This window comes from Rhinolophus sinicus, chromosome 4 (assembly GCF_057876585.1).
Source record: "Rhinolophus sinicus isolate RSI-liver-muscle chromosome 4, RSI-T2T, whole genome shotgun sequence".
Taxonomy (NCBI): domain Eukaryota; kingdom Metazoa; phylum Chordata; class Mammalia; order Chiroptera; family Rhinolophidae; genus Rhinolophus; species Rhinolophus sinicus.
Window position 1 is genome coordinate 76,362,262 of NC_142504.1, and position 24,384 is coordinate 76,386,645.

The window sequence follows — 24,384 nt, forward strand, 5'->3', positions numbered from 1 at the left end:
AGAGCTAATTAAAAGGAGTTCTGCAAGGTTACAGGATACAAGATAGATATTAAGAAATTAACTGTATTTCTATATACTTGCAATGAATCCAGAAATGAAATTCAGAAAACATCCATTTAAAATAACATCAAAGAATAAATAGTTAGGATTAAATTTAACACAAGAAATGCAAGACCTGTAAAATGAAAATTATAAAGCATTGTTGAAAGACATTAAAGGGTGCCAAAAAAAGTATCCACATTTTAAGAAAGGAAAAAACTGTATTAAAATAGTAATACTCAATATATACCGGTATCAAAACATGAATACAAGTAATGTGTATCTATTTTTTAGGCATCCCCAGTAGAAAGACATCCCATGTTTATGAATCAGAAAACTTAATATTGTTAAAATGGAATTACTCCCCAAACTGGTAAATCTGTCTTCTTTGCAAGTCAAAAGAACAAAGTTGGACAACTCACACTTCCTTATTTCAAAACACAGTACAAAGCTACAGTATTAAAGACAGTGTGCGACTGGCATAAGAATAGACCAATGGAATAGAACTGAGAATCCAAATATAAGCAAAACTTCACACTTACAGTCAATGATTTTGACAAAGGTGCCAAGACCATTCAATGGGAAAGAATGGTGCTCAGAAAATTGGCTGTCCACATGCAGAAGAATGAAGTTAGATCCTACCTCACATCATACACAAAAATGAACTTAAAATAGATCAAAGACCTAAATATAAGGACTAAAATTATAAGCTCTTGAAAGAAAATGTAGGCCTTCGTGGCCTTTGATTAAGAAATGACACCAAAAACACAAATGACAGAAGATTTATAACTTGGAGTTCAAAATTAAAACTTTTGTGCTTCAAAAGACACGAAGATGATGAACAGAAAACCACAAAATAGTAAAAAAATATTTACAGATCATGTATCTGACAAGGGACTTGTCTCCAGAACATATAAAGAACTATTACAACTCAACAAGAAAAAGATAAATAAACCAATTTAAAAATGGACATAGGATTTGGATAAGCATTTCTCTAAAGATAATATACAAATGGGCAATAAGCACATGAAAAGATGCTCAACATATAGCCATGAGGGAAATGTAAAGAAAAATCCCAATGAAATGCCACTTCACACCCACTAGGAAGACTAAAATTAAAAAGACAGTAACAAGTGAAGGTGAGGATGTGGAGAAATTGAAACCCTCATGCTTTGTTTGTGGGACTGTAGAATAGAGCAGCGACTCTGGAAAAGTTTGGCCATTTCTCAAAATGCTACACAGTTACCATATGGGCCAATGAAACTCTCTACTCCTAAGTATATACCAAGAGAAATAAAAACATGCAAATATTTCTCTATTTCCCAAGAGAAATAAAAACACACAAATGTTTATACATGAATGTTCACAGCATTATTATTCATAATAGCCAAAAGGAGGAAACAAGCCAAATGTTCATCAACTGGTAAGTGGATAAATAACATGTGGTGCAGACACAGTGGTACCTAGGTTTTCGAATGTCTCCGTTGACGAACATTTCGGTTTACGAGCGCCATAAACCCGGAAGTAAATGCTTTGGTTTTTCGAACACACCTCGGAAGTTAAACATGTCACGAGGCTTCTGCTGAGTGCAAGATCCTGAGGCCTAGCTGTTGGCTGTTTTCGAACGTTTCAGAACTCGAACGGTCTTCCGGAACGAATTACGTTAGAAAACCGAGGTACCACTGTACACAGTGGAATATTATTTACAATAAAAAAGGAAGGGCACACACTGATACACTCTATAATATGGATGCGCCTTGAAAACATGCTAGGTGAAAGAAACCAGTCATACAAAGTTGTATATTATAGATATCCATTTATCTGAAATGTTCAGAATAGGCAAATCCATTGAGACAAAAACTGGATTAGCCGTTGTCAGAAGCTGTGGGAAAGGGAAATAAGGAGTGACTGCTAATGGATATGGAGTTTTTTGGGGGGAATGACAAAAATGTCCTAGAATTAAATGGTGGTGATGGCTTCAGAACCTTCTGAATATACTAAAATCTCACTAAATTTTACACTTTAAAAAGATGAATTTTATGCTATGTAATTATATCTCAATACAGCTTTTATTTTAAAAAATTATTTTTAATTTAGCCAGGATATAGACTACTATTAGCATTTTCGTAACATAGTCTTATAACAAGGTGAGCTGAGTCCATAGGAAGGATCAATAAATGAAAAAAAGTAAAAACTCTGCGCTTTATCAGGAAGCTTATGGTGGCGATCTCACTATCACAGAACAAATACAACGGCTATACTGTTTTATGTTTTTATAAACTAGAACCATCTTATGTTTGTCACGAAACCTAAATTTACAAGATTTAAAAGAAGGGGCCATACTCTCATTTAGGATATTATTTAATCAGCTCCATTTTCCAGGTTTAGTTCTGAAAGACCTAAAAACTTAATGACCTTCCAGGTTTAGTTCTGAAAGAGCTAAAAACTTCCTGACCTTCCTTAATGACTTTCCTGCCACTTATCGTGGAAAGGGTAGGCAGATCTGATCCCTTATCAATCACTACTCAGTGATAAAATAACTGCGAGAGACCAGAAACACATTAAAGCTCGAGATTTCTAGAGCCTTAGGATCTCACTTAAAACAATGATGGATTACTCTGAAAGCTATACCTACAGATAGTCGACAAAGACACTATGAATAAACAAAAACAAGAGACTGAACTAAAAACCTCATTTATGTAATTGATTTTAACCTCCTCCATTAATCCTTCAAAGCAAAAGTACTTTAAAGAACAACAACCAAAAAATAAAAAAATAAAAACATGCAATTTGTCTGAGTCTTTTCCTCTACATCTTTGATTAAGGATCAAGTGATAAAAGCAAAAAGAAAAGGTAATAAAAGACTTAGATAATTTACAAATAATATTATTAAATTAAGAAAAATTGTCCTAAAAGCTAAACTCTCAAGAAAGTTCCACATTTATTTTTGTTGTCTTTAAAATTCTCCAATATCAAACACACTTTAAAATAAGTGGGTTATTTTGACCTAATCATAGTTACAAATAAGTAACTGTAAATGATTTAATAATATTTAACCAACAGTGCTTTCTTCCCTCTCAGATTAGCTTCATATAAAATAAGTACTTTCAGATCCAATACACTGACAATTTTATGAAAATTTTAAATTAATATAAAGGTTATACATTTAAGATTAATTAAATGCTGGTCTTTACACTAAAACTTTACTTAAATCCTAAACTACTGAAAAGGAGTTGAGGGATTACATTCAAGTTACCTTAGGCATTCAATCATGCGAGAAGCAATTTTCTTCCTACGCATCATGCTGAATACCCATATTCGACTGATCCCACAGATTGCAGGCTCCGGCAATGTTGAGCAGCACCAGGCTTTTTGCCTTTCAAATCTGACTTTTTCTTCTTCTGACCTGATAACTGGAAGTTTCTCTTCTATAACTCTGTAGCCCTGTAGGTATCAAAATTGGAAAAAAATTTAAAGTGAGAAAATTACTTAGCAACCGTCTAGTACTAACCTTAACGAGGAGGTCACTACATCTGTCTGGCTTTTTAATGAACTATGCAGACCATTTATACTTTCATTCTCATTTTAGGAAATAGACCTGGATCTACATTGTTCTAATTCACTTAACTAGTTACATGACCATGAAAGGAAGTTACTTAATTAAGCTTTAGGTTCCTTACCTATAAATTAGAAATATCCATTTCTTTCAAAGAATTGTTGAGAAATTAAATAAGGGGATACATACAAAGCACCTTGTCACATACTTGACCCATAATAGGAACTGAATGTTAGTTTTCTCTACCTCCCATATTGTAAGGACCAGCAAAGATTATGGTAAGCTCTTTTCTGTCTGTGGACGCCGCCAAGGAAGCATCGTTAGTCTCCTCTCCTGAGCTCGTCATGTGTAAGTCAGTCTCCCAAAGAGCTGGAGCAGCTGTGGAAGCTCTTCATTGGAGGTTTGGGCTTTGAAACAACCGATGAGAGTCTGAGGAGCCATTCTGAGCAATGGGGAACACTCATAGACTGGGTAGTAATGAGAGACCCAAACAGCAAGCGCTCCAGAGGCTTTGGGTTTGTCTCCTATGCCACCGTGGAGGTGGGTGCAGCCATGAAGGCAAGGCCACACAGGGTGGATGAAGAGTTGTGGAACCAAAGAGGGCTGTCTCAGGAGAAGATTCTCACTGAGAAGGTGCCCACTTATCTGTGAAAAAGATGTTTGTGGGTGATATTAAAGAAGACACTGAAGAACATCACCTAAGAGATGATTTTGAACAGTATGGGGAAACTGAAGTGATGGAAATCATGACTGACCGCGGCAGTGGCAAGAAGAGAGGCTTTGGTTTTGTAGCCTTTGATGACTGTGACTCTGTAGACAAGATTGTCATTCAGAAATACTATACTGTGAATGGCCACAACTGTGAAGTAAGGAAAGCCCTATCTAAGCAAGAGATGGCCAGTGCTTCATCCAGTCAAAGAGGTCAAAGTGGTTCTGGAAACTTTGGTGGTGGTCGAGGTGGCGGCTTTGGTGGGAATGACAACTTTGGTCGTGGAGGAAACTTCAGTGGTTGAGGTGCTTTGGAGGCAGTCGTGGTGGTGGAGGGTATGGTGGCAGTGGGGACGGCTATCATGGATTTGGTAACGATGGAGGCAATTTTGGAGGTGGCTGAAGCTACAACGATTTTGGCAATTACAACAATCAAGCTTCAAATTTTGGACCCATGAAAGGAGGGACTTTGGAGGCAGAAGCTCTGGAACCTATGGTGGTGGAGGCCAATGCTTTACCAAGCCACAAAACCAAGGTGGCTATGGTGGTTCCAGCAGCAGCAGTAGCTACGGCAGTGGCAGAAGGTATTAATTACTGCCAGGAAACAAAGCTTAGCAGGAGAGGAGAGCCAGAGAAGTGACAGGGAAGCTACAGGTTATGACAGATTTGTGAACTCAGCCAAGCACAGGTGGCAGGGCCTAGCTGCTACAAAGAAGACATGTTTTAGACAATACTCATGTGTATGGGCAAAAAACTCAAGGACTGTATTTGTGACTAATTGTATAACAGGTTATTTTAGTTTCTGTTCTGTGCAAAGTGAAAAGCATTCTAACAAAGGGTTTTAATGTAGATTTGTTTTTTGTTTTGTTTTTTTGCACCCATGCTGTTGTTGATTGCTAAATATAATGGTCTGATCAGGACGCTGAATAAATGTGTCTTTTTTTAAATGTGCTGTGTAAAGTTAGTCTACTCTGAAGCCATCTTGGTAAATTACCCCTACAGTATGAAGTTAGAATTCCTTCAGGGTGATGCCAGGTTCCATTTGAAATTTACTTACAACCTGCTTGGGCTCAGTCAGAAGCCACTGTCTTCAGAAACCTTGGTGTAGTTGAACTGACAGTTACTGTGTTGGTGATCTGGAGCTCACCATTAAAAGGGTCGTCCAAGCAGAGTCTGGAGTTTATTTAGTGATTAATGATTGTTGGCACATCCTATGCAATACATCTAAATTGAATTATGGTACCAGATAAAATTATAGCTGGGAATGAAGCTTGTGTATCATCCATTATCATGTGTAATCAATAAACGATTTAATAACCTCTTGGGGGGAAAAAAGTACATGGTTAAGAACTCAGCAGTCATTAACAACTGTTACTGTGCTTGCTGCCATAGTTGTGGGGTTCACAGCTGTGTGGGAACTAGGACTAGGGATGGCAAAGTAATCAAGAATTTAGAAAGGTCCTTTCCCCACACTCCCATCTCTTAAAAAAATAAAAATAAAGTGCTTTAAAACACATACATCTCCTCTACCAGTCCAGATGCAAAAAAGAACACAGCCAGTGTTCTGATAGAACATGATATAAAATTTGAAGCAATCAGACAACACAAGTAAGAATTAACAACAACAAAAAAGCAAGCAGGACATAACTATCTTCTAGTATAAACACTTCTACAAGTCATTTTTGGAAATAGGTAGAACAGAAAAAAACATAAGGGTTTGCACTGTATAAAATTAACTCAATTTCAGTATGGCAAACTTTTTTATGAGTTAGTCATTTTATATCAAATTTATATCCTCAAATTACCTTACAAGCTACTGATTTAAATCAATTTTGTTATAAATAGCAAGATTAATAAAACTATACAATTTCAGGCTGAATCTTCTTTAAAAAATAGCTAAACATTCAGAAATCAACTCATGCTGACTTACTTGACTTTTCACTTTATTAGAAAATTTTATGATGAAGCACATTTGCAGGCGAATGTTAGTATACTAAAAGATATCAACTGAACAGAAGTCAAATCCAATGTGCATTGAATTCATCAGCAAGAACTCAGTTGAAAAAATACGGAACTTAAAAAAAAAAAAGAAAAGAAAAAAGACAGAACTCAAAGGTATGCCTCAAAGCGAGCATGATTAGGGAGTCCAGACTCTTCTCTTAAGTTGGTCTCTTAAGTTGTTACTACTTAAGTCTTATAATGTGAACATATCCCTTTTATTGTGATTCTACTGTAAATTTTCTGTACAATTTGGATCCTAAACACAAGCCAACTCCTCATTTAGAGCTCAACCAAAGCAGTGGTGATTTATTCCAGAGGTGGGCAACTTTTTATAAAGAGCCAGATAGTATTTTAGACTTTGCAGCCCACCTGGTCTCTGTTAACTACTTAACTCAGTCTTTGTAGTGTGAAAGAAACCATAAATAATACGTAAGCAAATGAGCGTGGCTGTGTTACCAAAAAAACTTATTTATAAAAATAGGCTGGATTTTGACCTGGAGCTATAGTTTGCCAATGCTTGATTTATTCTAGCGCTGAAGGGACTGAGACAGACATTACATTTAGTATCCAAGATGGAAACTTCTTGAACAAAATTTAACAGTACTTTTGATTTATAGAATTTTTATCTTACATACTTGAGAAACTAATTACCACTGAAAATATAGCTCCACTATAGTAAAGAATTACACACAGGAATTCTTGCATTCACATTCTTCCTTACATCAAATGTTAATAAATTCACTAGGATTATGTTATTCAAGATTACGCAGTAAACTCTTTAAACACCAAAATACATATGCACACTTTAAAAATCACTTACCCATTGGATATGTTCTGCAATTAGGCAGCCAACGACTTTTTTGTCATTAGAAATAAAGAGAAGTGTTTTAGTTCTGGAATAGCACATTAGTGGAGCCTGCTGGAAACCTAAATCATTATCAACCATCTCTCTAATCTCGTCAACCTGCCAAATAAAGAACAGTATTTTTTAACAATGAAAGCATTTGTATATATGTACAAATATACTATTTCAATTAAGTAAGTTGAGTATATCATTCCAAGTAGGACCTCCTCTAACAAATTCTTTTGAATGACTATGCTAACCAATGACTGTTTTTCAAGCCCTAAGGACCAATTTGCAAACTGAGGGAAGAACTAGAGAGTAATACCAAGCCCAGTGTCTAGGGAACAAAAGAAGTGACAGCTCCTAGAACAGGCAATAAGAATATTAAGGATTCCTATTAGGAGCATCATGGGTTTGCGAATTGGAAAGAACTTCACTGGAACCTCAGCCAAGGAAGGTACTTTTCTTCCCGAGCCTTAACTGGTACTTTCATCAATAAATGGAAATGGGCACAGTGGAAAGAAATATGTATTTACTCCTTTATCAACCATTTATAGGCCAGACATTATGCAAAGTACTTCATGAATATTATCTTACTTAAATCCAGTATTTCTTGGAGGTCTATGGTTCCTCACTTTACATATGGAAGAAATAAAATTCAAAGTTAAGTAACTTTCCCATGTCAGATACTGGACATGTAGAAAGCCAAGGAGCAGGGATTTGAACCCCTAATGTTAATGTGGCATCAAACTGCTTTTTCTAGTTTACCTTCTAGAACGGTGGTGGTCAAAGTTAAGTATGATAAGCTCAAACTTTTTTTTTTTTTTTTCAAGTGACTGGCTCTAGGCGGGCTCAGGCGCTCCAATGTTGTCTAGACTAGGCATTTTTCTACTTTTTAAAAAAATTTTATTGGGGAATATTGGGGAACAGTGTGTTTCTCCAGAGCCCATCAGCTCCAAGTAGTTGTCCTTCAATCTAGTTGTGGAGGGCGCAGCTCAGCTCCAAATCCAGTTGTTTTCAATATTTAGTTGCAGGGGGCACAACCCACCATCCCATGCGGGAATTGAACTGGCAACCTTGTTGTTAACAGCTCGTGCTTTAACTGAGCCATTCAGCGGCCCAAACTCAAACTTTTATAGGCACTCAAAGTCGAGATTTTTGTAGGCACTTCAACATTAGTTCCTTCCCCAGTTAAAAAATAATCTGCAAATACTCAGCGCAATAAATATGAATTTGTGTCACTAAGTTGAAAATGCAAATAACCACTAAGAGAGTTAAGTAGTCATACCTCTGACATGCAGAATACTGTATCCCTTATTCAGTAATGAAAACTCAAATCTTTCTAGTCCTGGAACAGTTTTTCACAATACAACTCCTGATTTGGTTCCTAAAAACAAATTACTCACAATTGCCTAGATTTTATTTTTTAACCTGTTATGGGTTACTAACTAGTACCAAACTGAATTATAGGTTACTAAGACTTTATCCTGAGAAACTAAACTGAGGAAATTCGCATTTCCTGAGGAGTCTTAGTAATAATAAAGTCTGGATGTCACATATGTTAGTGTAGCAGTTTTCACTGTGCATTTCCAAATGATCATAGTTGGAATTCCAAAACTTCCATAATTTAATTTTCATTTAGTCAATCACTAATCTAACATTAATTCAACAAATATTTATTTTTGTGCCAGGATCAGTGTTTCAAGTACAAGACGGGGGCCATGTTTACATGTCACTCTAACTGCTACTGTCTCTACTTGTTAGGCAGTGGTAGTATGGGGGCTTATTTGGGTATCTGGGATTGTCCAGTCACATATTCAGTATTATCTGAAAAGTCAGGAACCACAGGATAAACTTTAAGTAGAACGTTAGATAAATTTTCAAATAATCAGTTCAAAGTGTTTTCCTTCAATCTCCACTTCAGGTGAAGTATTCCTAAATTTAAAGAGGCCCAACTGTTAATATAAAAAAAGTACAATAAATTATTTTCCTTGTATTTCTAGACATTTTGGACACACTCTAGTGTAATTAAGTTTTTCAGATAAACAACCGGACCCACTGCTTTACATTATGAGGCAATTCTGAAAGCATCTGGAGATTGAAGAAAAACATTTTGAATATATTATTCGAAATGTAACTAATGTATTATTTAAAAATAAATTTATCCTATGGTTTCCTGTCTTTTAAGATACTCGCTCTATGTAATAAAATGGTTCCAGATATCATTCTCTCTCTGGTTCATTTCTGTGAACCCTTAAAGTATAGAATTCTAAGTTGGACTAAAACTTGGTTCACCCTAAATATGAGGATTTTAAGTTTTCCACATTTTATTTATAAACCAGAATACATCTTTTTTCTCTTAACATTATATGACTGCCTCATGTTTAACTTTAGGATTACTATGACCTACTACTGGATCCCTGTCTGCAGATTTTATTTAGAAATCTCTCAGAATGAAACTTTATATTTATTAATTTTAATTTTCTAAATTATGATTCAGATTTTAATTCTAATTATTGAAATCACTTATGTGGCATTATTAATTAACTAGCATGTCTTCTACACCATCACTCAAAATTACTGATAAAAATATGGGACAGGGCCGGCCCAGTGGCTCAGGCGGCTGGAGCTCCATGCTCCTAATGCCGAAGGCCGCCAGTTGGATTCCCACATGGGCCAGAGGGCTCTCAACCACAAGGCTGCCACAAGGGATGGTGGGTTGCACCGCCTGCAACTAACAACGGCAACTAGACCTGGAGCTGAGCTGTGCCCTCCACAAGTACAACTAAAAAGACAACAACTTGACTTGGAAAAAATCCTGGAAGTACACATTATTCCCCAATAAAGTCCTGTTCCCCTTCCCCAATAAAATCTTTAAAAGAAAGAAAGAAAGAAAGAAAGAAAGAAAGAAAGAAAGAAAGAAAGAAAGAAAGAAAGAAAGAAAGAAAGATATATATATAATATATATATATATATATATATATATATATATATATATACACACACACACACACACGACAGTGATCAACTCACTAAAAATTCATTTCACATTTGCTAGACACACCACAAAGTTTAAGCATAATTTTTCGGTTGGGTTGTATTCTTTAAACGCCTATTTCTTGTTTTCAGAATTGGTGTTTAAATGTGCTGCGCTAGCAATGCATTATTCTCTTAAAATTAGCTGCAAATTTATCTATTCTACATGAAATTTCAGTAGAAATTTACCTTTTTCAGGGCATACTTTGGGTCTTCAGGAAGAACCATTATTATCCTGCCATCAGGATATTCAGCCAGAATTCTTTCTTTCTTCCAGCCCTAGATATTTTAAAAAAAAAAAAAATGAATTTTATGTACATTTCATTCATCATATTCACGTACAAAAAAAACACATTAATGTGTCTAAAAATTGCAAACATGGAAAAATATGTGCTCATTAATGTTTAATGACAAGATAAATAAGCTATTTTGTTAAGCATACAATAGGTACAATGCAAGCTAATTTCTTTATACTACTCACTCAGAGATACCACAAGAATATTTCTAATTTATCATTTCCCATTTTAAATTAATTCACACACCAAAAGTAACCCCTTAAAGTCAGTGATTCCCAGAACCTAAAGGATAACTCTCCCAGTTTCATGATAAAAGAATTAAACTCTTATTTCTTTGGAACATGGTTACCTCCACAAACAAACACTCATGGTTTTATGTCTGGCATGCCAAAGACCTCCAGGAGGTTTTAAATGAACTGATTTGCATGCAGTAGTCCAATATGTAAGGAATAAGTGTTTATTCTTATTGATCACAACTATCAAAGTCACAAAAAGGAGACTATAAAAATATAACTACCTTCTAAGAATCTAATAGGGAAGGAGAGGCTACGTTGTGTGTATCTGAAGTTAAACATACTCAAAAAAAGAGAGGTAATAAACTCTTCTTCAGATCCACACTCGTGGTGATTAATGAGCAGAACCTGCATGAAAAACAAAACAAAACAAAAGCCACTTAAATCTAGGAGGTTGGGACTGAACCAAAGGTTAAAACTAGGAGCTTTGAAGTCAATAATAAGCATAGAAGGAATGAGCTTAACTGGTTGTTCCATTTGTCTTACCCAACCAACTTTATATAAAAAAGTCTTTCAAGAAGCAATATGTACTTCTAATAGAGAAAACCATCACCTTCTTTCTGAGATTTGTTTCTTTTAAGAATATAAAAGCTCAACGAAACCAAGAAAATGGCAACTACATTTTTTAAAAATAGTATGGCAAGTCTGAAAGGAGGTTGATTTTCTTAAATAACCCAGAATGGTTGTTTTGGGAAAGGGGCAGGATCTTAGCTGGGGACAAAAAGTCTAGTAACAAGCTTGATATATGTACTATATATCAAGCATTTGCAGTAATTTGATATTTGGATTAAAGAATTTAAAATCAGAATTTGTTTGAAAAACAGAACACCCAAAGATAAAAAGCAAAATTCAGGTGATTATGACGGGTAAACTGTTCTCAAGATTTGAAAAGAAGGAAGGAAAGGAGCAGAAACAATAGTCATAGAAGTCTTTTTTTTTTTCCAAATTAGAAACTAAATCTGAATTATATCCAAATCTGAATAAAGGCATTAAAGATATCACCTCTTTAAAAACAAATTTATGTTAATACATTATTTTGAGGAAACGTTTTTAAAATAAATCTATTTTCCATAAAATGAAAATGGAGACTTTCCATTTTAAAGATTAAACTACAAATTCAATAAACAACTAGAAATTTAAGTAACACCAACTTATAAGAAAGTAATACTTCCTGAACTGAATATCTAAAGATAATCTTAAAAAAAAGAATTAGTGACAATAAATAAATAAAAAAAAGATAATCCGATAAGCTATTTTCCTATTATCTTTAAAAACAAAAATACTGGTCTAATGTCATTATATTGCACCACAGGCGCTAAATTATTTTACTTTACTGATTTTTTAATACAAAGCTTTCTCTTGAAAAAAACTTGAGACTTGCATGTTCATGATGAAAATTTTCTCACAAATGGGTTTGACAATTTTACATTTTAAATATGATTCTGTTTTTTCATGCACACATTTAAGAAGTAGGAATTGCAAAGAACAGTTACTATTTCTTAGGTTTCTAATATTCATGAAGACAGCATATTTTAGTGAAAACTTTTTAAGAGTTTTGGAGTAAAAATTCAGGGTTTAAATTCCTGTTTTTGGTATCACTAGCTATATGGCCTTGGGCAAATATCACTGGAACTTCCATTCTCTTTCCTGAACTAGGTTACGTACAAAATGGTGGTCATCACATCTAGCACTGGGCAGTTAAAAGGGTTGTAGTAAGATGATTCCTAACACAGAGTCGCAACTCTTAGTAACTTCCATTCTGCCTTCCTATTGGTATCAAACTAACGTCAATGTACTACTCTAAGAAAACACAAGTTTATAATAAAGTCCCCAACAATAAATTCAAATTGTGTACAAAGAAAGATGAAAGAACCAAGTTGGCTAATGTCTGTCAAATAACATTACTCATGACATTTATATGCTGCAAATGCAGTTAACTTTTCCCTGGAATCAATAATCACATGATCCTCCTGACTTTAGAGAATTTAGAGGACATGAAGTCTACTGCTTGAAATTGAAGCAGATGGGGAAGTTGAAGGGAAGGGTACATTCAATTCAGAGGAATAACGAAAAAGCCACAGGTCTTTTGCAAAGATATGAATACTAATACAGTGGATTCCACTTCTCACCTTTACTTCTAACATGTTACACATATCCCTCTGATAGCAAGTAGTATTTTCCAAACTCCAATGTTCTTTTTCTTTTTTTAAAAATTTTTATAAGCATTTATTTGAGCCAAACTGACCACATATGCCAAGGACCAAGATCTCAAATGCTCTCCCAAACCCCAGTTTTAATTCACCCATCTGACTGCTGAAAAGCAGAAATCTTTATATTCCTAATAGCAATCAATGATTTTTTTTTGTTTCGTGCTGTTGCAGTTACTCTAAACTTTAGAATCTAAATAATGGAGGGGATTGTTCCTCTTTTTCCATTTAAAAAAGGTAACTAAAAACAAAATACATTGGGTGGTGGATAGATCCATTGATGTATACAATTCATCAACCTGTAAGTTTAACTTTACATAAATTATACCCAATTTTAAAAGTTCATACTAATCACTTTCATAAAAAGCTAAACGAGAATACCCTGAGAAATAAAACCAACAACCAGCTTTTAAAAATAATTATCAAACATTGCAAGGAAAAAAAAGACATAAGGGAATAACCTTTAGATTAAAAGAGATTTAAGAAACATACCAACCAATGTAATATATGGACCTTAATTCGAACAAACAGTATAGAAAATTATATTTGAGCAGTTTTGAACACTGAGGGGAATATTTGATATTAAGGAATTAATTGATTTTTTTAAAGGTGTGGTTATATTATTTAAAACATTTTTATGAAAAAAGAGTAATCTTTTCATCTTTTAGAATTTTTAAATATCTACTAAACTGATAATGTGATGCCTAAGGTTCACTTCAAAATAACTGGGAAGGATGGACGAAAGAAGACTGTCCATGAATTGTTAATTGTTGAAGCTGGGTGACGAGTACAATGGGGATTTGTGCGTGTACGTGTGCGTGTGTGTACGTGTGCGTGTGTGTTTAAACTCTTTATTTTGGAAAATACAAATCACCCATCATCAAAACTACTAATGGCCCAAGGCTTGCTCAAATACCATTTATTTAGAAGGGAAAAATAAATGCAAGACGAATCTGGTCGGTAGAGCAGTTAGACCTGAGATGGAGAAAAGCAGTGATTGTAATGGGGACACAAAGTAGCTTCTGAGAAGCTAGTAATGTTTCTTGTTACAAGGGTGTTCACTTTGTAAAAATACATCACTGAACTGTGCACTCATTATTTGTTTAATTTTCCTTTCATGCTGTATTTCAATACAAATTTTAATTAAAAACAATTATTAATTTGAAAAACACATTTTAGTTCAACAGCTATTATATGTTGAAATACATTTTAAAAACCATCTCTTTTTAAAATCTTAACTCTTCGGAAATGAAAGTAAATTAAGATAGCTCATTCAAAATTTAGTCACGCTCATTTGACATTAAACAGGCAGAAAGCATAAAAAATGCAGAAAAACTACTTAAGAAAAAGAAACTATAGACTCTTGAAAACAAAGTATTTTGTTAAAATGGATTTTGAATGTAAATATTTATATTAAAGAATATTTTAAAAGTCAGCAAGGATATACATCAAAATATAAACAGATGTTATCTGAGTGATTTAATTTCTTTTCCTTTTAGAGTATCTGTATTTCCTATTTTTCTACTTTAATAAAATGATAAATCAAAGTATCAGTATATTTATCCCAAGTAGCCGTTTTCAAATGCACGTTTGAACATTTCTTTGCAAAAATAATTATTGTATTAACAACAATAATAAAGATGTGTTTCTAGTCAGTGTGACTTTACTGACTTGAAAGTACTGAAAACATTAAATAATTAGACGGAAATTAAATTTAAAAATTCTGTCAACTCATGAAATATGGACTGAGCACCTACCATGTGACACCACCGATCTAGGCAGTGCAGCATAAACGTCAAGAATGCTTTAAAAATCAGAAAGACCTAGATTCAAATCCAGGCTCTGCTACGTACTAACTGTGTGCCCTTGGGCCAGTTACTTAACCTCTCTAAACCTACAAGATGTATATAAAAACGACTACAACACAGAACTATTGAGAAGCTGAGAAAACACTATAAAATATTAAGCACAGTGCCTAGCACAATAATACATGCCCAATGAATAACTCCTATTATCATCATTATGGTTACTAAGCATTTTCCTCTGGGTCTTTTAATCCTCGATACCTTTGTGTCTTACAAGGTCATTGATGATCCAGCCCTCCACCTACCTCTTCAAGCCTCTTCTCTTGAAGTTTGATACAGTCACGGCTCATAATGAAATACTTAAAATTTCCCAACCTTTGCACGTACAATCTCGCTGGCCCAATATGCCTTTGCTCTACACCAGTCTGGGCACAAGGGAACTCCTAGTTGTCCTTTCTGACTGTACTCGGGTATTAACCTCACTTTTCTAATCTTGGCCAGATATCCCTCCTCTATGTTCAGACAGTATCATATATGTATTATTACTCTAGCATTTTCCATACCATTTAAATACGTTTACCTATCCTGTTCCTCACACTAACCTGTCATATGAAGGTAAGAACTGTATGTTTTTAATTATTATTTTTTAAAACCCCTGTAAGTCCTGGAATACAGCAAATAGTTCATAAATGTTTGAATTAAAAAAATGAGCCTTGAAAAAAATTACCCCAAGGTATTATTTGCTCACTTTTTAAAGATTTTTTAAAAACTGAAGTGGTAAGTTGCATAACTTGCTATGGTCATATAACGAGCAAGTGGCTCACGAAAAAAAACACATCTTTCTAGTTAAGTTTTTTGTTATACTTCAATGTTTCTGAATCCAAAATTAGTCTTACAATCAATGTACATATTTAATGTATTTAATTTTCAAAAAAGCTGTTAGGAAATTGAAGCAGGGACCTCGAAAAGAAGGCAAAAATAGTATAAGCAAAGTGTTACAGTGATTTTAAGAGAAGGAGAGAGAAAATCCTTATTGGGATTAAAGAGGAATAAAAAAACTCTTAACAGAAGAGATGGCATTTGCCCTGGGATTGAGGGATACAGATGAGAATTGGAAAGGCATTCCTGGTCATTTTATGCTATGAACTAAAAAAACAGAAGCAGAAAATTATAAGCCATGCACATGAGAATGAATGGATCAATTCTGCTTATAGAGATGAGAATTTATAAGGCAATTATTAGAAATACATCCAGGAGGACACACAAGAAACATAATGCAGAGGGACACGAATGCCTGGGTGCAATCGGGAGAAATTAGGAAGGTTTTAGCCAAATTTCATAACTATAGTTGAACCTAATGAAGATGAATTTGGCAGCTGTATTTAGGCCAGATGAACAATGGCAAAAATATGTCAAACATGGGTTTTAATTTCCAATTAGAAATGTAATCATGTTCTAAAATGTGTCAAGTACCACTCAAAATCTTTGTACTGTTAAAAATTCAAAAGAGCACACTAAACATTATCTGAGAGGACTTTAAAAGTTTAAAAGTGTCTGAGGTCAACTTATTTCTCTGAGCTAAATTATATTTTACACAAAATATTACTCTGTTGAAATTCAAATAAAATAGTAAAAACCGAGTTTATTACTCAAGGACTCTAGAGCCAAATCCATTACATACTAGCTATATGCGTATATATGACTTTAGGCAAAACATAACCTTCTTTCTGCCTGTTTCCTCATTTAGAAAATAATTGTAACTACTTCATGATCTGCTAAAAGAATTAGAGGAGTTTAATACAGATAAAATGCTTAGATCAGCCTCTGGTTCACAGGAAGTCCTTAATTAATGTCATTTATTATTGTTATTTCTCCTAGATGTAAAATAAGTTAATTGGTATCAATTTATTTACTCCAAAAAATTTCTCTGGGAATTTAAAAAACTATGAAAATATCTTCAACACTGATCCATGTTCAGTCAACAGGCATAAATGATATAACTGATCCGTCTAAGTTAAGTACAATGCTATCTAAAGTTAACCTTCAAATCTGTTAGATATGTTTATTATCACTATAGTATTTCCAGATTACAGTTTCCCATTTTGAATTACTTAACCACTACAAACAAACAAACAAACCTGTTTAATTTGTCATAGTTTGAAAGAAGGTATTCAGAAAAACAAAAGTCCCTTGGCAGTTTTTTTTTTTTACTCATTAAGTGAATTAGGAATCAAAGAATATATACATGAGTTTAAGTTTTATTTTAGGCAAATCTGACTCAATTCTATAAATGTTTATGGACATTTTATTTTTAGGTATGCTATGACAGCAGGATCTCTTTCAGTAATACTTCTTTGGTTCTCTGCAATATTTAAAGAACCCCTAAAACTTTGATTCCTCTAGTAAAATTGTATGGTAAATCCTGTATCCTAGGACGAATTCTCTTTGATTCAAGATTAATGAAACTACAAGCATCTGGGATTTAGGATGACTAGACCACAAGGTCTAAAATGAGACATACTACACAGAACATTAGCTCCAAAAGCACCAAGACTCTGACACACTCATAGCATAGTAAATTAAGTATCCAATAAATATTTATTTTTGAAAAGCTAGAGCATGCTAGAAGGACTAAAGCTTCTATTTATGAAACCAAGAACTTAACCTGTCTGTGCCTTAGTTTTGCAACCCATAAAGAGGAATGAAAACTACTTCACTGGATTACAGTGAATTAAATAAGTTAGTACTTATAAAACACAATACTTAGTTACTACCAAGAAATTGGAAGATAGAGATGGGAAAAATGCAAGCATCAAGGAGTCAAATGTCATTTATAAATATTAAAATTAAAGGCAACAAACAGAACTAAACATAAAAATATGACTAATAAAAACTGGGAGGAAAAAGAAAAATTTCACACAAACACATTTATGTATAGGTTGAGGTATATATAAGCAATACATGCATAGCTTGATATATTTAGTTACGTTAGAAACACTGAAACAGACAAAAGTGCTTAATCATCAGAGAATGGGACTAGAAATAGGGTAGGGAAAGAGGAGGCTTTTCCTTTTCATTTTATACCTTATAATCAATACTGATTAAATTGTCATTCCCAGGTACATACACTGCTTTTATACATTTTAAAAAAAAAATACAAGTTTGAAAAAAAACCTTGAATGTTATCCTTTAATTCACCTAAAAAAGTTTTAAGGAAAAGAATGTGAAAATTTCCTCCACAGAGTCTGAAGAATCCAATGCCCTTTAAAGAAAACGTTAAACGCAAAGTATTTAAATGTTCTTTCTTGCAGGTAATACAATGATAATAAATAATAAAAATTTTTCAGTGCCTCTTCACAATTTAAGACCATAGATAGAGGATGTAGAGAAGAGTCTCCTGTGCTGAGACAATCAAATATTTAATGGTCATAAGTAAGGTGGGCATGGTAGTCTGAAATCTAGAGAAGCTCTAAACACAGAGATAATCCTCCATCAATTCTCTCCCGTGGAACATCTGCCAAGCTGGGCTGAAAAGTATAGAGAGATTTGTGTCCTATAGAGTTTAGATCCTTAATTTCTGCTGGAGAGAGGTATCTGATCCCAAACTCTAGATACTAAAAACCAAAATGAATGAAATTTCAACCCATCTCAATTCCTCATTACATCTAAGACATCAGCCCCTTACCAGCGGCCTGAGAGAAGGGAAAGCTTTTTTGGTTGGGGGCGGGGGGAGGCGGATTATCTACTTCAATCTTTACTGTTCTTTTATAAATAACATCCAACCTCCAATAAAAACTTATCAGAACAGATACCGTGTTTCCCCGAAAATAAGACCTAGCCAGACAATCAGCTGTAATGCGTCTCTTGGAGCAAAAATTAACATAAGACCCAATCTTATTTTACTAGAATATAAAACCGGGTCTTATATACGACCGGGTCTTATATTAATTTTTGCTCCAAAAGGAGTATTAGAGCTGATTGTCTGGCTAGGTCTTATTTTCAGGGAAACATAGTAGGAAGACTCAATATTATCAACAGGTCAGTTCTTCCCAACTTGATCTGTAGATTCAATGCAATCCCAATCAAATTCCCAGCAAATTATTTTGTGGATATCAACAGACCGATTCTAAAGTTTATATGGAGAAGCAAAAGAGACAGAACAGGCAACACAATATTGAAGGAGAACAAAATCACAGGTCTGACACTACCTGACATCAAGACTTACTATAAACCCACAGTAATCAAAATAGTGTTAAATTGGTGAAAGAAAAAACAAATAGATCAATGAAACAGAATGGAAAGTATAGAACTAAACCCATATAAATACAGTCAACTGATCTTTGATAAAGGAGTAACAGTAAAGGAGACAAGATAATCTTTTCAACAAATGGTATTAGAACAATTACACATCCACAGGCCCCCAAACCACAAAAAAGGATCTAGACAAAGACCATATATATGTACCCTTTACAAAAATTAATTCAGAATGGATATAAACCTAAATATAAAATGCAAAACTATAAAACTCCTAGACTATAACAAAGGAGAAAATCCAGATAACCTTGGATATGGTGATGACTTTTTAGATTCAACACCAAAGGCACAATTCATGAAAGAAAGGATAAACTGGACTTCATTAAAATTAAAAACTTCAGCTCTGCACAAGTCACTGTCAAGAATATGAGAAGACAAGCCACAGACCGGGAAAAGATATTTACAGAAGACATCTGATAAATGGTTGTTATCCAAAATACACAAAAAATTCTGAAAACTCAATAAGGAAACAAATTTAAAATGAGCCAATTAAACAAATGGGCCAAAGATCTGAACTGACACCTCCTCAAAGATGATACACAGATGGAAATTAAGCGTATGAAAAGATGTCCACATCACATGTCATCAGGGAAATGCAAATTAAAACAACAATCAGATACCACTACACATCTATTAGAAAGGCCAAGACCCAGAACACTGACACCACCATATGCTGACAAGGATGAGGAGCAACAGGAACTCATTCATTGCTGGTGGGAATGCAGGATGGTGCAGCCACATTGGAAAACAGTTTAGCAGTTTCTTACAAAACTAAATATACTCTTATCACACTTTCTAGCAATGACACTCCTTGGCATTTATAAAAAGAAGCTGAAAACTTATGTCCACACAAAAACCTTCAAAGGGATGTTTATAGCGGCGTTATTCGTAATTGCTAAAACTTGGAAGCAACCAAGATCTCCTTCAGTAGGCGAATGGATAAACTGTGGTACATCCAAACAATGAAATATTACTCACCACTAGAAAGAAAAGAGCTATCAAGCCATGAAAGATATGGGGTAACTTTAAATGCATATTACTAAATGAAAAAGTCAACCTAAACAAACTACATACTGTATGCTTCCAACTATATAACATTCTAGAAAAGGTAAAACTATAGAGACAGTAACAAGATCAATGGTTGCCAGGAGTTATGGGGGAGGCAAGGACAAAAAGATGGAGAACAGAGGACTTTTAGGGCAATGAAACTATTCTATAAACTATAATGGTGGGTACATGTCATTATACATCTTTCAAAACCCATGGAAGAGTGAACCCTAATATATCCTAAGGACTCTGGATAATAATGATCTGTCAATGCAGGTTCATCAATTGTAACAAATGCACAACTCTGGTGTGGGATACTGAGCATATGTGGGAGTAGGGAGTATATGGGAACTCTCTACTTTCTGCTCAATTTTGCTATGAACCTAAAACTGCTCCAAAAAATAGTCTATTTAAAAAAAGAAGAAAAAAAAAAGCCCTTAATGAGACCATGGACAGAAATAGAAAAAGTATGACCCAAAATCAAGAGGAAAAAAGTCGAGAGAAACAGGCCCAGTGATGACCCAGATGTTTGAATTATCAGAAAAGAACTTAAAATTTTCTCTTGTAAATGTGTTAAAGATTTTAAAAGACAAAATGATCAAACTATGTGAAAAGTAGGATTTCAGCAGAGAAATTGAAACTCTGAAAGATGAACATCCTGTGACAGGATTAGAAACATTATTTTCATCCATAAAAGAAAATATATCTTACAGAAAATTTTAAACACAAACTGAAGAAAAACCACTGGCATAAAACGACTCACGGTAACCTTTTACATCTTAGTAAGAAAGAGAGTTAAATTACTTAGACTACTTTTCTCATGAAAAATGAACCACTTTAGCCCCTAAATTCAGTCAGGTATATAATTTTATAAGCAAACCTAGTTAATAAACCTCTAACTGCCCCAATAAATTCAAATTTGGGTTGCTTTACATAGTTTGAAGTACTTTATTAATAATTTTATTTTACCTAACTTGTATCAAATATACACAAACTGATCCATGTCATGTCCCCAAAAGATATTTAAAGTAGCAATTCCCAATCATTTAAAATAAACAAATATCAGAATTGCCAATGCCCAGGGAAATCTTCTGGTTTAATTTCATTTTTATGAGATAACTGAGACTCACCACTGTTCTGTGGCTTCAGATTAAAATTCGCTCTTTAATGCAACGTTATTTGTTGAGGCCCTGCTCATTGGCAGGAGCTCTTTTGCATGACAGATTATAAAAAACTGCTTCGACAAAGCTTCTATAACAGTGGGAAATATACACAACAAATTTTCAGAGTGTGGTAAGTGATCTAAAGAAAATAAAATACAGATAGAGATGGGGCAGAGGGAGCTCTTTTCTTCAGGGTCAAGGAGGGCATCTCTGAGACTGTAAGACCTGAATGAAGACAGCCAGCATGTGAAGATGTGAGAGAATACTCCAGAAAAAAGGTAAAGTACAATCGCACTAAGAATGCCATATCGTTGGAATGGTTTAAGAACAGAAGGAAGAGCTATATGAAAGGAGCACAGCAAGTAAGCGGAAGAGTGTTAGATGAGATTAGAAAAGGCAGAGTGTGGAGCCTTGATGCCACAGTAAATACCCTGGACTTTATTCAGTCTGATGAGAGTTCATCAGAGAATTTTAAATACAGAAAGGATAAAATCTGATTTAAGTTTTTAAAAGACTGCTGTGGAAAATGTGGAGAAGGGCTGTAGGGAAACATGGAAGCTGGGAGATCAGTTAGGAGAGCATTACACAAATGGTCCAAGCAAGAAATGATGGCAGCTTGGATCAGAGCGGTAGCAGTGGACATGACAAAAGTAGAAGGGCTTGAAATCTAATTTGAAGGTGAGATTTACTAATGAATTGAGTATAAGGAGTGTAGTAAAAAGAAAACTGAAAGATTACTCTGAAGTTTTCAGCTTGCGATAAAAAATAATGAGTATAGGAAAAAAAGAGAAAATAGATTGGAAAGGTTATTTGCCACTAGATAACGTTACAGGTTTTCCCTCCGAGAGTTTGTGAACTCTTTCTAAAAATGTAGGGGCGACCTATTGGCTCAGTTGGTTAGAGCACAGTGCTCATAACACCAAGGTTGCCGGTTCAATCCCCACATGGGCAACTGTGAACTGCACCCTCCACAACTACACTGAAACAACTACTTGACTTGGAGCTGATGGGTCCTGGAAAAACACGCTTAAAGTAAACAAAAGTTTAAAAAGAATAAAAATGTTGTATACCTAGAATATAACAATTGTTTTGTCAACTGTAACTGAAAAATAAAAAATGCTTTTTAAAAATAGTTGGCATAAGTAAATGAAAGAATATACTCTGGTCTTACATAATTCTACTGGAAATTATATGTTAAAAATTATATATTAGCTGTATTCTATAAACTATACATTTTGTAAGAGTCCTTTCTAAATATCAGACTTTAATAAAACCAATAAAAACAGCTAAAAAAATAAAATATAAAAATTGGTGCATGTAACATTTACTCTAAATGCATTTTTTATCCATTATATGGCTCCCCCGACCCCAAAACAAAATTACTTTCTGATTAAGATTTGGAAGTGCTGCTCTCATCCTATATTTAAATACCACAATATTCTAAGTCTTCAAGACACAATGAAGCAGAAAAAGGAAAATCAGGGTCAGGGAAGACAGAAACAAAATTTGAAATATCAAATGTTTGGTAATTTTTATGTAACAAATTCCTATCTGTTTCTAAAGACTATTTCTCTACTTTCAACAGGTTATCACAGCCTTACCTTTAAGCTGGGAAACTCAATGCAACTCAGACCAAATTCTCTGATCTGGCTCTGAGTCCCTCCTACAAAAATACCTGCTCCCTATTCCCCAGTGATGCCAAAACACAGTTCTAAGGGCCAAAGCTGTTTTGCCTGATTCCTTTCCATGCTCAAGACTTTAAATCTCTATTCCTGCTCTACTATTTACTTCTCTTTAATACTCAGTTACCTTTTTTTCCTAATGATCTTCAAAAGGAAGATAGAAAAAGTCTACGGAAGTAAATTCATCTGTATTCAAATTTCACAGAAAAGAAATTAAGGATTATTGGGTCACAGGTTCCCTCAGTCAGCTTTGTCACAGCACTGTGCAAAAGAACTCTCTGTGACAACAAAAACGTTCTACACATCTACAGTAATACAGCAGCCACCTCTAGTAATGTGGTTATTGAGCACTGACTTGTGTAACTAAGGAATAGCACTATGTTTAGTATTACTGTACTGGATAGTGCAACTCTGTAGCCAATGAGGGTTCTGTCAAATCTTTCTTCAAAATTTTCCTTGTCATAAATATTTTCCCCATTTCTACCAATGCCATGAGTAATTCAGTATTATAAACACCTCATACATTCTCTCCTTACACTCCACCAAAATATTATTTCAACATTTAAACTTAACTATATGATTCACAATGCTCAAAATTCTTCAACATCTAAAAGAACAGAAAAAAGTCCACCTGGCATTCAAAATCAAAATATCACAATCTGATTTAATACATTTTTCTAGTCTTATTACCTACAAAACCCTGATTCAGTAAAAAAAGATCTCATTATTCCCCGCAAGATGTTAAGCTTTCTCATTAGTTGTACAATGCTATCAAGCATACGTGATCACCTTATGTCCAATTTTAAAAAAATCAAATCGTAACTCTTCTTCATCCATGAAAACAAAGCCCCTCTTCTGACCACTGCTCTATCTGATCATTGCACTTGCAATTATCACTTCAAAATTGCAAAGCTAATTTATGATTTAATAGTTAATACTGATTTATTGCTTTAATACTTACTTAAATCTCTTATTGTTAACTTTTCATTTCTTTCAGGCTTTGTTCCTAAACTTGAAGGCAAGGGCATTGTCATATACCCTGAGAGTTGGGCCCTCCACAGAGCTATCAGATATTATTTCAAAGGAGATAAGGAAGGATAGAGGAAAAAAGGACTAAGTTAGCAGCTTCTCTGCAAACAACCCAAACACTATTCCTCTCCTGTATTACTAAAAGCTCAAAATAGGGGTTGACCCAGTGGCTCAGGTGGTTGGAGCGCCATGCTCCTAACACCAAGGTCGCTGGTTCGATTCCCACATGGGCCAGTGAGCTGCACCCTCTACAGTTAAGATTGTGAACAATAGTTCTCCCTGGAGCGGGGCTGCTGTGTGCTGCCCACAGCCAGTGAGAGCTGCTGTGAGCTGCTGTGAGCTGCTGTAAGCGGTCCACCGATGA

General features: G+C 34.5%; 1 protein-coding gene and 1 pseudogene across 2 annotated transcripts in view; one reads left to right on the forward strand and one right to left on the reverse strand.

Annotated features, from left to right (window-relative positions):
* Positions 1 to 24,384, reverse strand: part of ESCO1 (establishment of sister chromatid cohesion N-acetyltransferase 1) — a 54,932-nt gene that overhangs the window by 1,758 nt on the left and 28,790 nt on the right. The window contains exons 9-11 of one of the 2 annotated variants that reach the window (XM_019741208.3): positions 10,374 to 10,463; positions 7,125 to 7,268; positions 3,296 to 3,483 (exon numbers count right to left, since the gene is read on the reverse strand). In XM_019741208.3, coding sequence (XP_019596767.3) covers positions 3,296 to 3,483; positions 7,125 to 7,268; positions 10,374 to 10,463 — 422 coding nt within the window. Of the gene's footprint in view, positions 1 to 3,295; positions 3,484 to 7,124; positions 7,269 to 10,373; positions 10,464 to 10,997; positions 11,122 to 24,384 lie in introns of those variants that run through there. The other variant, XR_002138128.3, reaches the window with a different exon arrangement.
* LOC141573160 (heterogeneous nuclear ribonucleoprotein A1-like) lies at positions 3,992 to 4,942 on the forward strand (annotated as a pseudogene).